At 38.9% G+C, this 14525-nt stretch overlaps 1 protein-coding gene across 2 annotated transcripts in view; it reads right to left on the bottom strand.

Moving 5' to 3' along the window:
• BMPR1A (bone morphogenetic protein receptor type 1A) overlaps positions 1–14525 on the bottom strand; it is a 79062-nt gene that overhangs the window by 13599 nt on the left and 50938 nt on the right. For both annotated transcript variants that reach the window (XM_052676658.1, XM_052676659.1), the window contains 3 exons: positions 10902–11097; positions 1954–2116; positions 324–426 (listed from right to left, as the gene is read on the bottom strand). In XM_052676658.1, coding sequence (XP_052532618.1) covers positions 324–426; positions 1954–2116; positions 10902–10968 — 333 coding nt within the window. In that variant the 5' untranslated portion in view covers positions 10969–11097. The remainder of the gene's footprint in view (positions 1–323; positions 427–1953; positions 2117–10901; positions 11098–14525) is intronic.

Here is a 14525-nt window from a genome sequence, read left to right as displayed (position 1 = left end):
CAAACTATCACAAGCTCCCTGGATCAATTAGTTTTACTATAAAATTGCTTCTCCAACTAAAGAAACAGCTGATAGAAGTAAAAGGTTGTTGTCCTCTGTTCATTTTGTCACCAAATTGGAACTACTTGCAGAGAGCTCTAAAAAGCCTGGATTTTACTCTAATCTTTGCTCAAAAACCCATAAAGAATCCCAATCTCCTCAGTGGAACAGCAACATGTAAAACATTACGACTGCAGTCAAATTACAGAGATTTAAATTACTTATGCAGTTTTCCTAAATAAACTCCATGGATATTTCCAATTTTAACAGTGTCTCCTTTTTACCTTGCATTGGAAGTCTGAACCTTCATACTTCATGCAGCCAGAAGCAAGTGTTGGTTCCCCATGTTCATCTTCCTCAATGATAGCAAAGCAATGCCCATTAGTTCTGGAATAAACAAATTAGATGTGTTTTACCAACCTGTTTGCTGTCTGATATGCAGCATTAGACGACTATGAATTAATTAAGCATTGCAGTTTCTAAAACAAAAATAACTGTCTGTAGTAGTGGCTACCACACAGTTTGAGATCACCATTCCTTCTCCCCTCTCCCAGTGTTTTCAAATAAAAGACTGCAGGGATATTTCCTCTCAAATTTCTGCCTTTACACTCCGATTTTCCCCAACTATTTATTTATTTATTTTTAAACCAATCACACAGACAGTTGTTCAGAAACAACTGAGGAACGTGGATGTGCAGAGATGAGACCAAGCAAGCTCACTGGTTTACAAATTTATATGTTTAAAAAAAACCCCAAACAACAAAACCCCCAAATTCCCATGTCTCTTCTGTGAAGCTCCTTCAATGAAAGACACTACCAAAGAGTAAACAACATACAAACAGCATCCAAAATGTAACTCTGAGCAGAACACTCACAACCTGTTTCTGAATAGGACTGTTTAAATTAAGGTAAAGAAATGAACAGTGTTATTTCAGAATAATTGTTTTATTCCCATTAATCATTTCAGATGGAAAAAAAAATAATAATGAAGGCCTACATTGACTTTATACAGTAGAGGGCGATAAAAAGCAAAAGAAAAGCAGTAAGGGAATTTAGAGATAAAAAAATCTGAGTGATCTATGAACATTTTCTAGCTGGAGAACTATGTTTCTAAAATACTATGTGAATTTATGTTTCAGAATGCATTATCAAGATTTGATCCATAAAAGCTACATTATATGCCAAGCAACAGCTTTAGAGGCTGTTAATATTGTAAATAGTCAAATTTCATTAGAAAGCGCAATACTTGCTATGATCTATCTTTAGATCAGTTCTTAAGGACGAGTTTCCACGTTTCTTTAAAGATGGAAAGGTGAATGAAAAAACAGAAGACAAAGAGTCAGGAACAATCAAAGAAATGAAAGTAAAAACATCAAACATCCTAAGGGGGCATACAATCAATGATCCTTGTAAGATACCTGTGCCTTATCCAAGTTAAAGCTACCCAGCTGCTCCTACGTTCAAAAACTTTTTTTAAAGCCTGTCTTTCCCTCACCCATCTCTATACCTTAAAATATAACATGAAAAATACTCAGTAAATGCATGTGTAACACTCTTTTTTTTTTTTTTTTTAAACTGAAAAAATATTTGACAGTAACAGGCAATATAATCAAAACAGAAGGTTTAGATTTTCATTATTTAATGTTTACCCAGTTCTAAAATGCTACAGGTCACTTAAAAACTCAGTTTTTCCAAGCAGTTGCTGGGGCAAAATGACTCGTTGCAAATGGTTTTAGTAAAAGCAGCATTGTTTATATACAGACTGTGGATTTTAGCTCTCAGCTTTTCACAGTACCACTGAATTACAACCAAATCACCTGACAGAGCCTGATTCAGCACAGTAGAGATACTTCACGCTCTCATGAGCAAAAAGCCTCCTCAAAGAGCCTGTTTTGTCCTGTGTACAATACTTACATGCATGTGTTATTAATAGCATCATCTGGACAATGTCCTGAGCAGTAGCACTTAAGAAATGGTAAGGTGTCTTCTGGAGCAAGTGTTACCCCATTTCCTTGTTTCTTTTGGTCAGGATTTGTCTTCATTCCTGTGCCATGGAGCATGCTGTCTAGATTTTGTCCTAGACATTTAAACAATAAAAATAAAAGAATATGTATTTTCTGCAACTCTGAGAACTGGTTAGGAATTTCAGAGAAAAATCTGCTACAACAGAAAGCTTTTATTATCATGTAACTGCATTATACAAGATATTAGAACCTGAGAATGACACAACTTTGAGTTAAACATTCTATTCTAGAAACATCTAGCTCATATTTTGTTTCTGAGCAGCAAATCACAATCTTAGCCACAATCAATATAAACAGGATATTTTTCCTTTTTGAGGTGGGGCAGAAAAGTAGTAATGCAAGGCTGGTAAGAATTTTCTGCAGAAAGCCTTTCTCATTCCTGTGCTCAGAAAGTCAAGAGGCTGGCTGCTGGGTAACCACAACAGCATAATTTTATGCATGACCAAACACACTTAATATGCAATTTTGTAATTCTCTGAACTGAAGTCATTTTTTATGGACTCACGGTCTCACAGAAGAGCATTAATAAATCCAGAATCTCTTGGGTTTTTTTGATCTCTGCATGCATTAGTACTTCAAAACAGAGCTAAGGTAAATCTTGTTTGCAAATTAGATTTCCATAAATGACATGAACATTCTCACAAATGAGCTTTCTGAGAACAAAAATAGGGCTAAATAATGTTCCCAAGTAGCCTTCAGTTGCTTAGCATTAGTAGACTTGAGCATCATTTACTCTACTTTGTATTATGAAAGTGCTTTTCTGAATGTAGGAATTCATAAGAAAAACATCATCTGTCTTCTGAGGAAGAACATCCAGAAAAAAAAATCTGGAACTGCCTCATTTGGAATATGCTTTATGACCACTATGAGAGATGATCTTCATCTGTTTCCTTCAGCTCTACTGCATGTAACATCACCATGAAAAAAACTTTTTCCAAGAGTTGCCCCAACACTATTCTTGGTATTTTAAGTCCTCAAAGCGCAAGCCAAACAAAATCAGAACTGTGAACAGACTCACCTGCACTGACCAAATTTACAGCCAATCTGTGTGAGATGCTTACTGTGTAATAGAAAAGAGCAGCCAATTCATACTGATGGAAGCTTTTAAAAAATCAGTTACAACTCAGCAAGTGCAAGTACCTCAGTACCTCTCAAAAAGGTCTGTCACAAAGAACACTTTCAACGTATCGCAGAATAAAACATTTTGGAGGAAGCTCATGGTTTCATAACAGATTCTTGGGGCTTCTTGGTGAACTCCTAGACCACTAACCGTAGAGAAATGAAGACGTTACTCTAATGTTGCACTGTGGCTGAGAGATGTGCAAAGAAGACTGGTAAAAACGTGAAGCTATCACTTTCTGCACAACTCTGTTCTAACATCCATTGTCAAAATGTGTGAATAGTAGTGTTCTAAATATCTAAATGTGTTCTAAACATAGTAGGGAGCGCAGCCCCAACTCAGCTATTTCACTGTAAGTGAATCTTCTTCAGATACAATTAAGAGTACCTCCCTATTCTACCTAAAAACTGAGATCACTTAGCCATGTTTTATTTGAAACAGTTTTCAACAGTACTTCAGCAACATCCATGCACACTACCTTTACTTGTGCAACACGTATTTCAGATTTAATCAAAAGGAATTCTGCACTTCTCAAGTGCCCACTCATCCACATCTGTCCTTTCTCTCTTTCTACAGCTTTCAGCCCAGCAAAAACTGTAAGTTCATTTTAATACCGTGCTGCAGATGTTACACAACACTGCTCTCACTTCCGAGAAATCCTGATCTGCTCAGAGAAACAGTAATTCTACTTACTATTTACTTGAAGGAAAAGCCACTGCATAAATACAAATATTATTTTTCCTTCTTATTTTGTCCAACTACCAAGATACATTTCCTTAATTTAGGAACTAAATAGTTAATATTGTAAAACCCCTTATATCTTCAGGGAAATTCCACATGTTCGAAGTCTGAATACTTTACGACCTACATCTCACAGACACTCATCCATCTTCCTACTCTGCACATTAAATGCATTTTTTCAATTTGTTAGAAGATACCAAGCCCATTAATGTAGGGCTGCTCCCAGCTATTATGAGAATAAACAAAATATGAAACTGCAATTTGTAATAGGTTCAGGCTAACATAACCATATAGTTCCCCAGAACTTTTGGACAGAAATATCTATAAATTATCGAAGGACAGTTTTCATTTTCCCTGCCAGTGTAAGGGTGCCATCTAAATTTTAAGCCCTGTCTGGCATTTTTCAAGCAGTATTATTTTTCCTAAACTAACGCTGCAGGAAGACTAGTGTCTACCAGTCTTTCATAAATACAAAATAATAAAAATAAAATACATTTTTCCTCTTAATTCTTTAGGGATGATTTATATAGCAAGATTTGTGAAAAGCGGGAAACGTCATTCCTATTTACAAGAAAGGGAGGAAGGGAACTACAGGCCAGTGAGCCTCACTTCTGTGCCTAGAAAGATCATAGAGCAGATCCTCCTGAAAGGCATATCAAGGCACACAAAGGATGAGCAGGTGATCCAAAACAGCCAGCATGGCTTCACCAAGGGAACGCTGTTCCTGACCAATCTAGTGGCTTTATATGATGGAGTGATGGCAACAGAAGGTAACTGATGTCATCTACCTGGATTTCTGCATGGCCTTTGACATGGTCACTCCACAACATCCCTATCTCTAAACTGGAGGGAAATAGAATTTGAAGGGTGGACTATTCAGTAGATAAGGAACTGGTTGGAAGGTCACAGCCAGAACCAAATGTCAGTGCTGGTGAGCTCAAACATTCTCATACAACCACAGAGAAGCTGATGAAACTTCAAGCCAACAGTTTAGCATTTCCTCCATACCGCTGCCACATTGCCTCATATGTTCTGTGTTTACTTCAACCAAAATTATGCCTGTGATTTCATAGTCAACTATCCTCCACAAATCAAGCTGTAGTGCTAAAACTAGTTACTGAATTCAGAGAATCATAGAACAATTTGGGTTGGAAGGGACATTTAAGATCACCTAGTTCCAACTCCCCTGCTATAGGCAGGGACATCACCCTCTAGATCATGTTGCTCAAAGTCACATCCAGCCTGGCTTTGAATGCTTCCAGGGAGGTGGCATTCACAACCTCACTGGTCAACCTGTTCCACTCTCACAGTAAACAATTTCTTCCTAATATCTAGTCTCAATCTACCCTCTTCCACTTTATAACCATTTCCCCTCACCCTCGACTCACCCTGTTGCTACCTCCCCTTATAAAAAGTCCTTCCCCATCTTTCCTGTAGGCCCCCTTCAAGTACTGGAAGACTGCTGTATCGTCTCCTTGGAGCCTTCCTTCTCCAGGCCGAAGAGCCACAGCTGTCTCAGCCTGTCCTTGTACAGGAGGTGCTCCAACACTGATAATCTTCGTGGCCCTCCTCTGGACCTGTTCCAACAACTCCATATCCTTACTGTGTTGGAGGCTCCAGAACTGGACACAGTATCCAGGTCTCACCAGAGCAAAGTAGAGGGGCAAAATCACCTCCCTCGACCTGCTGGTCACACTTCTCTTGATGCAACTCAAGATACGGTTTGCTTTCTAGCTGCAAGTGCACACTGCTGGCTCGTGTTCAATCTTTCATCAATTGACACTCCCAAATCTTTCTCCTCAGGGCTGCTCTCTGCCCTGACCCTTGGTCTTGTTGAATATGATGAGTTTGGCATGGGCCCACCTCTCAAGTCTGTGCAGGTCCCTCTGGATAGCACCTCTTCCCTCTAGTGTGTCAACTGCACCACTCACTTGGTGTCACCTGAAAACTTGCTGAGGGTGCACTCAATCCCATTGTCCATGCTGCCTACAAAGATGTTAAATAGTATTGCTCCCAACACCACCAATCTCCACTTGGACATCAAGCCACTGACCACAACTCTCTGAGTGCAACCATCCAGCCAATTCCTTATCCAGAGAGTGGTCCATCCATCACATCCATTTTCCTCCATTTTGGTAACCAGAACGCCATGCAAACCAGTATCCAATGCTTTGCACAAGTCCAGGTAGTCCACTCAAGTTGTTCAGAAGTTTTCTGCTGAATTCATAATAGTATCCCTTTCCTCTAGTTTATACTGTCATTATACATGAAAACACTTTCATTCCAAAATAAATTATCCTTAAAATGGATTTTTCCTAACAGAACTATAGTACTCTAAATACCTCTTATGTTAAATAGGTCTTCCTTAGAAAAAAGGAGATATTATAGCCAGGGTCTACAGGTTCTACTGATGAGAAGTTTCCAAGATGTACTGTACACAAACCTTGGTATAATGGGCACAGATTGAACAAAATAACAGCACTTTCAATTAAAAACACAGTAACACAGAAAATTAGTGTTGTAAAGTATCTTCAATACTTCTATGAGCTCTGCATTCTGGTATTTTTAACCTTTAAGTTTCTATAGAGCTGCCTTTTTTTTTTTTTTTTTAAATAAATATGTCAAGCCTGTGATCTCTGAAGGCCAGGCATGTTATAGGCAGCTCCACCTAGCAGAACTGGTTCCTTAAAAAACAAACAATGACAACAGAATAAAAACAACAACAAAAATCAGAAGTTCCCAGACTGCTTGTTTAAAAGCCTTCACTGCCACCCTCTGGCTGCCCCAGGAGGTATGCCGCATAGTTTAACATAACAGCGCTTCAACCAGCAATACTAAACCTCTGGTCCTACTTCCCTTCCCCAGAACAGTCACTTCTGAAGAATACTCTCTGTTCATGTATATTAAATACAAGAGAAAAAGAAAAAAGGATTTTACTTCTAATTTACTTTAAAAAATTAAAAAAAAAAAATTCACTGCATTACAGCTTACATTAAGAGTACTTTTGAAAAACAAAGTTAATCTCAAATTTAGCATAAGTAAGATACAGATATATATACTCTCTTCATAATCCATTGAAGTAACTTAATCAGAAGAAATATTTACCAATAATTTAACAAGTTTTAATTGACAATAATTTAACAAGTTTGCTGCCAATGTTTTAAAGATATATGGAACCATGAGTTGGGAAGAACACAGGTAAACAGAAATATGACGTTCCTAAGCAATAAATCAGACCCTGAAAAATTAAGTTCCTTCTGCAGATTTTAGAACATACAGATTTTTTCAGGTTAGTTACTGAACTTAAACACAAAACATGAAATTCATAAAGTGCATTAAAGTTCAATAAACTATTTTCAACAAAATAATTTTCAATCATAGAATGGCTTAGGTTGGAAAGGATCATAAAGATCACACAGTTCCAAGCCCCCTGCCATGGGCAACTGTCACCTACCAGATCAGGCTGCCCAGGGCCCTCCATCCAGCTTGGCCTGGAATACCTCCAGAGACAAGGTGTCCACAATTCCTGTGGGAAATCTGTTCCAGTACTTCACCATCCTCGGAATAAGAAAAATTCTGCCTAACAGCTAACCTAAATCTCCCCTCTTTTAGTTTAAAGCCATACCCCCTTTTCTTATCACTATCAGACCACATTGAAAGTCAGCCCCCCTCCTGCTTATAAGCCCCTTTCAAGCACTAGAAGGTTGCAGTGAGGTCTCCCCAGATACTTCTCCAAGCTAACTGAGCCCAAATTCCTCAATCTTTCTTCACAAAAGAGGTGCTCCAGCCCACTGAGCATCTTTGTGGCCCTCCTCTGGACCTCCTCAAACAGCTCCATGTTTTTCCTTCACGGGGGACCCTACGCTTGGACACGATACTTCTGATCGGGCTTCACAAGGGCAGAGCAGAGGGGGACAACCCCTCCCTCTCCCCACTAGCCACTCTTTTAATGCAGTCTAGGATGCAGTTGGCCTTTCTGGGTTGCAAGCACACACTGCTGGATCATGTTCAGCTTTTTGTCTACCAGGATCCCCAAGTTCCTCTGTGCAGGGCTGCTCTTGATGAGTTCTTCTCCTGTCCTGTGCCCATCCGAGACTGCCCTGACCCAAATGCAATACCTTGCACTTGGTCTTGTTAAACCTCATTAGATTTTCACATCCCCACTTACTGAGCTTGCCCAGGTCCCTCTGTTTAAAATTTAGGAGAACATTTTTAAGTATACTTGAAGCTACTTAAACAGCCCATTGCATACTTTTGATTAGTTCTGCTCATTATGGTACTGTATAAAACAAGGAATGCTACTCTGAGGTAAAACTGGTTCTGTGAACTGAAAACCTGCACTAGCAGTAAGACAAATACCCATTTACTACAGTGCTTAATTGTAGTTGAAGGTGATGAATTCTTGCCTAAGATAAGCAAAAGTAGCTGGTTGTCTATGTAAAGCAGTAGTGAATGGAGACTAAGTTACATCTATGATGATATCATAAAGGTCTTCCACAATGAGAAAAGAAATACAGAAATGGCTTGTGCCTTTTGTTTTTTAAATAAAGGCTATTAAATTTAATCCTCTGCTATTCACATCCATTTCTGATCATTTCTCAGCCAGGGCAGTGTTCCATAAGCTAAAAAGAAGATGCAATCCTCTTTCCTAAGATAATACTTGTAACTATCAGCTTATTTGTGCCACATTGCCCTAAACCAGATTCCCCCAAGAATCCAAAAAGTGTATAGATGACTGGGTCTGTTTTGTTTTTTTCCTTCTGTTTTTACCCCCTCTCCCCCAGTACATTTCATGTGTTTGAAGACAAGCCTTTAGGCAATTTGCATCAAAGAAGCAACATTTCAGGTAGCTCAATTTTCTCAGGGCTTTCAGAACTTTCTCTGTATTGATATGAAAGTCAAGAGATATTCTTAAGAGTAATTCCTTCTTCAGAGGCAGATTTTCTTTTTAGAATACAGAGTATTTCAAATTAATTAAGTGAAATTTATTATTATAATATAGTAGAAAATATTCATTCAAGCATTGTTATCAGAAAGAATGTAGTTGAATTTTAAGTCACTTTGAGATCTCTATATTTATCTTATTTCTATTTGTAACTAGGGAGATATGAAAGAGAAACAAATTTGTTTTTCCAGTTAGTATTGCTTTTGAGTAAAATGCTAGTGGAACAAGCTATACTACAAATTACTATATCTGAGAATAATCCAGAGTGGAACAGATCTTTCAGATGTCTCTGATACCACTTGGTCAAAGGTGGTCCAACCTGTAAGTTAGACTTGGTTGCTCAAAGTCTTCCAATCAAGGTTTGGACAGCCCTAAGGACAGGTAAGGCACAGCTTCTTAGGCAGCCTGTTCTATGCTTGACTGCAGTCATCACAAATTTTATTTTTCCCGATTTCTCTCCAAAGTTTCCTTTACTGAGATTGCTAGCAGGAATAAATTTAATTATCTTAGAGCTATTTGTAAATAGAAGTGAATCTGTACTCTAAACTTCAACTACATGCAACCTAAGCTATTTCTGTCTAAACAGATTCAATTAATTCTTGTTAATTAAAAAATTGCACATTCACAATAGGATGTGGGACTGGTATTAAGGATTTCCCTCTCCCGGGTTAACTAAGATGTGAGAATCCTACATTTCTGATTGTTCTATTGCCTACAACCTTGAAATATTCACTACAATTGCAAAGCTTCAAATCAAGCCCCTTGCTCCTCCTCAGACCCAAAGTGCGTGCATGCAGGAGAACTTTAGCCTTAAATACTTTTGACGAAGTTTTGCACGTATCCAGAGAGGGGACTTGTGTTCCACAAAACTTTAACTGTGAACAAGTGAGCAGAACAATACTGCAATAAGCTGACAGACGATCTGCCCTGCACAGAAGCGTTCCTCATTATTTTAAGACAGTGTAGCTGACCAGCTCCTCCACAGTCAATTCAAAGAAAATACTTTTGTGTCACAGCCTTGCCAGGCTGCCCCTTGCCACACCAAAACTGCAATCAGCACACATAGCATAATATATTTCCACTGTTCATTTGAAATATCATCTATATGTTTTGCTTAGGAAAGCCTGGTGATCTGTGTAAACATTTCTCCCCATGCAGGTTAGAAGCTAGGGCAGTTCCCAGATAAAAATTATTAAAATAGCTTCACTGATAACATTGTAACTAACAAGAATGGGATTCTTATCCACCCATCAGAACAATGTACAGCTAACTTACTTTCTTTCCCCCTAACTAATTGTAGTCTTGACAGTTATTATAATACTAAAATTTATAATCTTAAAAGTTATAAGCTTCAACTCTGTATCAAGTCCCAACAAGAAGACAGGCACACTGGTTTTCTTTTTAATTTAACCTAATGCAAGAGAGGAATAGAAGTCCTAGTGATAACCGTATCTCCAGAACTTATTGGTAATTCATGACCAGACAGACAACAGACTCACAAATACTTCACTAACCAAAAACCAGGCTATTATGAACACCATGTAGCCTCAGCTCATCCAATTGAGTGAGCAGAAATGGTTTGTTTAATGCTGAACTGTCTTGGCTGTTGTGTTAAAAAAAAAATATGGAGAATTCTACACTGCAGCTTCTACAGTGAGTCAAATTTGAAGGGTTCAGATACACATATAGAAAACTGAAATCCAAGAGGTCACAACACAGAATTTCTTCAGTTTTACTGCTCATGTAAGTTTCTCTACAGTGTATCTGTGCTGGCATCTGCTCTATTCAAGCAACTGCAGTTCTATACTCCATAATCTAACCTCTATGTGACCACTATCATCTTCCCTTTTTTCTTCTTTTAGTAGGTGTTTGACACGTCAGGCAGACATACCAACCTGCCTGAAAAAGAATGGTCCTCGGTGTTTGGTGAGCACAGAGCTCACCAAAATATACACAACAAAACAACAGTAAACAGAATGCATACTCAGTTACAGATGAAATACAAGGTTTTTTCCAGCTAGTATACAATTACCTTGAACATGGAGAATGATAAGCAGATAGGCTCCAAGCAATCGCTCACAAACTCTCAGTCGAGTCATTGTTCACTTTTAATCCTTCCTGTGCAAGGCAAGTGGCCCTTCTGCTTGACAAACGTTAAGCTCCGTCTGTTTGGTGAAGCCTAATACAAAACTGCAAGGATGACTTTGTAACTTTTCCAACTTCGTTTCCTGAAAGATACAGTAAAATAGTGTTCAGTTACTACTTGCATTTCTGAAACAAGGAAAGAAGACTTCAACATTCTCCGTCACACTGAAGACAACTAGGCTGCTGCAAAATTAAATTAAGGCAGTGGATGTTTATTAAGATCAGTAACTAAAAATATTAGTAATAGTTAGGATTTTCTAAAATAACTAAGAACCAGATCCACAGCAGATTTAATGGCTGAAACAAAATTATGATGTTTGTTAACTCACCAGTTGCCATCATAATTTTTTGACTCACACAGCTATCACAGGCGCTATTTAACAGATTAACATGTAAAATTAGATTGAATAAAAAGTTACTTTTCCAGATCGCAGTGGTCAAATACCACTCCTTTATTAAGTGCAGTAGTTGATTGTGTTCTGCTGAATGAACTTTTTACAGTGATTAAAAAAGGAAGAGTAATTAGGCCTGAAAAGACTTGAGAGCAGCTCGAACACCTAAACATTGCAGAGAAACAAAGGCGATTTTGTAGGAGGAAGATGAGAACCCCGAATCCGCCTTTGTGCGGCCTCTTGTTTCGGCGGGCCTGACCCCCTGACCCCTGTCAGCCCGGCGCTGCTCATGAATGCAGACCCTCGCATTTGTGCTGCAATTACTGCTGGTGGCCGCTTCCACCAGAAATAACTCAATCTGTCTGCCGTAAGACCCGAGAACTTTTCATTTTAATTAGTGTTTCAGAGGCATTCACCATGGAGGGAAATTAGCGGCAGAGCCGGGAGGTGTCTGTCACTTCAATTGCGGCGGGAAGGGGCATGCAGCCTCCGACCCGTGCCCTACTTTTCACACATCTCTGACTTCTCTCTAATGAAGCAACAAAGCACTTCGGTGCAGGCGGCAGCAAGGCCCTGAGCTGTGGGCTGAGAGCAGCCTCAATGTGGTGCGGGCTGTCGGGGAAGGCAGGCAGCATCGCCCTCATGCTGCACGAATGGCAGCGTGCCTTGCTAACGGCCCCAGTGCTCTGAGCTCCAACAGCCGCTGTCTCTAGAAACGCAACAGCTTGCAACCCGTGTGCATCTCTTTTCTTTAATACTTCAATTTTCACCACACATAAGTATGCGCATCAAACTACATGTAACAAAATGACACAAAGAACATATCCTTTTTCCCAACTCCCAATTATTATATCACTGTAACCCCGGAATGCTTATCACCATTTAAAAGAATATCTCAAAAATGGAAACTAAAACCCTGCAGGACTGCAACTCCCTTCTGTCCTCCTGAAACGTACGCACAACACCTTCACATAATTGCTAGCATTACCTTGCTGCCGCTGCCAGCGTCAGTCCAACCCAGCTGGCTCAAGGCACTGGCAGACAGGCACTACGAAACTTGCTGTACCCACAATGACAACACTTCATGGTGTGGCAGGGAAACTTAAGCTACACCGATGAAAAATCAGAAATTCAGCATGAAATGCCACAATAGGAAATATGTGAACATGTCTTGTTCTGCTGCCCGGGCTACAAAAGCAACAAACAAGCGTCAAAAACCCAGTATAGGCAGGTTGGGGCAGTCTTCTCAGTCATCACAGTAAAACTCAACAGAGCTTTTCTGCCACACTATCAGAGCAGATTTCAGACATTTCTCACCCACCCTTCGAGCCGTTTCTTGTTTTCATTTCAGTTTCTGAGCTGAACTATGCCAAATAGTTCTCTAGAAACCTTTATTGTTCCTTCTCAGAAAAAGGAAATTGCCTGACAAGATTTAGTTCTCAACACTACCTTGCACTCTGATAACTGATACAACTGCCACATAGTTTAACAGATTGAGAATGTTATAAAACAGACTAGTTATTCTAGTACTATACTAGAACTATATACTATACCACACCCCTAAGTGTGAGAATTTCTTCCTCTGAGAATATATTTCATTAAAGCAAGACAAAAACACGACAACAAAACCACATTTAACAAAACACAAAGGGCCATGGTTACATCTCTCCTGAGCTGCTGCTGGACTGCCAGTAACAAGGAAGACTGCAGCCACACGGTAGCACACCAAGGTATGCAGTAGCTGGAATATCTCCAAAAACTGCCTGACTATTAATAGACTGTTAATAGTGTAGAAGGACACAACTAAGGGAGCGCTTCAAATGTGTTAAGGCACCAATTAACTAATAGAGTGTTTGTCAACTCAGTTACACTGAAGAAATTCAAAACCACAAGCCAACCAGTTGATTCCAAAGTCTTTAATCTCTTTTTTTTCCTATTATAGCTATGAAGAAACTACAATCTTTTTGAGTGATTTGTTCATAAATCAATGTGCAATTTGTCTACAGAGTAGATTATTATCCCTCCTAAAAACATTTAAGATAATGCTTTGGTTATTATAACTGTGGCTTTCTTTTTCTAATTGGACCTCAGCTGTGAATTTATGAACCAGGATGGTCATCTTAGCCTTACACCTTGTATGACTCCAAAAATAGCAAGCTAAAGGACACAAAATGTGTCATGTGGTCCAAGGTGATTTTTGAAGTAGAAAATCTAGGAGTAATTGTTCTTTAGATGTGTTTTTTAACAGCTTGACCCCAATACCAAAAGAGCTGCACCATCCCTAACTTTCAATAAAGTATGACAGTACGCAACGTAGCACCAAGATAGTGCTCTAAAAAGAGAATATATGAAATGTCAAACAATGAGAATTAGAACTTAAGTTCATTTCAACACACAAGATACATTTCAAAACATCTGCTTTAGTATATAAAGTACCAGATAAATGTATTTGGCAAAGCAAAATTGAAAAACATTCATTGTGGTCCCTGCACATAATGGGGGCAAGATGCGACTTAGGTAACTATAAACATGCTACCTCAATCATACAAACAGCTTCAAACACAACCCTGAAGTAGAACAGAATGCCAGACTGTCAGATGCAACAGCAACTTTTCTACTACAAATATTAGAACTTTAAAACACACCTGATATGATGACACAGACAATCGTTAATTTGGTTGAAAGAACAACAGTAAAGAATTCAATGCAGAGCAGACAATAATTAGTTCTGAGAATGGAAATTGCTCACGTAGTTCAAACGACATTAAAGGATCTCAATTCTTACATAAAATTGAATCAACCTGATCTATCATTTTTCATTAAAGAACTAAGGTCAGTAAGTAGACTGTTGATAAACTCTTCTGGCAAACATGAACTGTTCAGTTCAGTTGAGTGTTGCTTTTATGTAAAAATGATTTGAATCACGTGAAGAACTGGAGTATGAGAACCAGGATGAAATACAACAACATGACAGTGGCAAAGTTTCATTTCTTCTTTAAGCAGCTTAGGAGTTGATGCATAAAGGTACTGTACTGATGTCCTTGGACATAGTTAACCAAACACATGATGTTAGAAGCATCAGTGCAGTGTGGCTGGAAGACAGAGGCAAACACAACTTG

This window comes from Tympanuchus pallidicinctus, unplaced genomic scaffold, assembly GCF_026119805.1.
Source record: "Tympanuchus pallidicinctus isolate F22 unplaced genomic scaffold, pur_lepc_1.0 scaffold16, whole genome shotgun sequence".
NCBI classification, from domain to species: Eukaryota; Metazoa; Chordata; class Aves; order Galliformes; family Phasianidae; genus Tympanuchus; species Tympanuchus pallidicinctus.
Note: the sequence above shows the minus strand (reverse complement) of the source record. Positions and strands in the feature narration are given on the sequence as shown.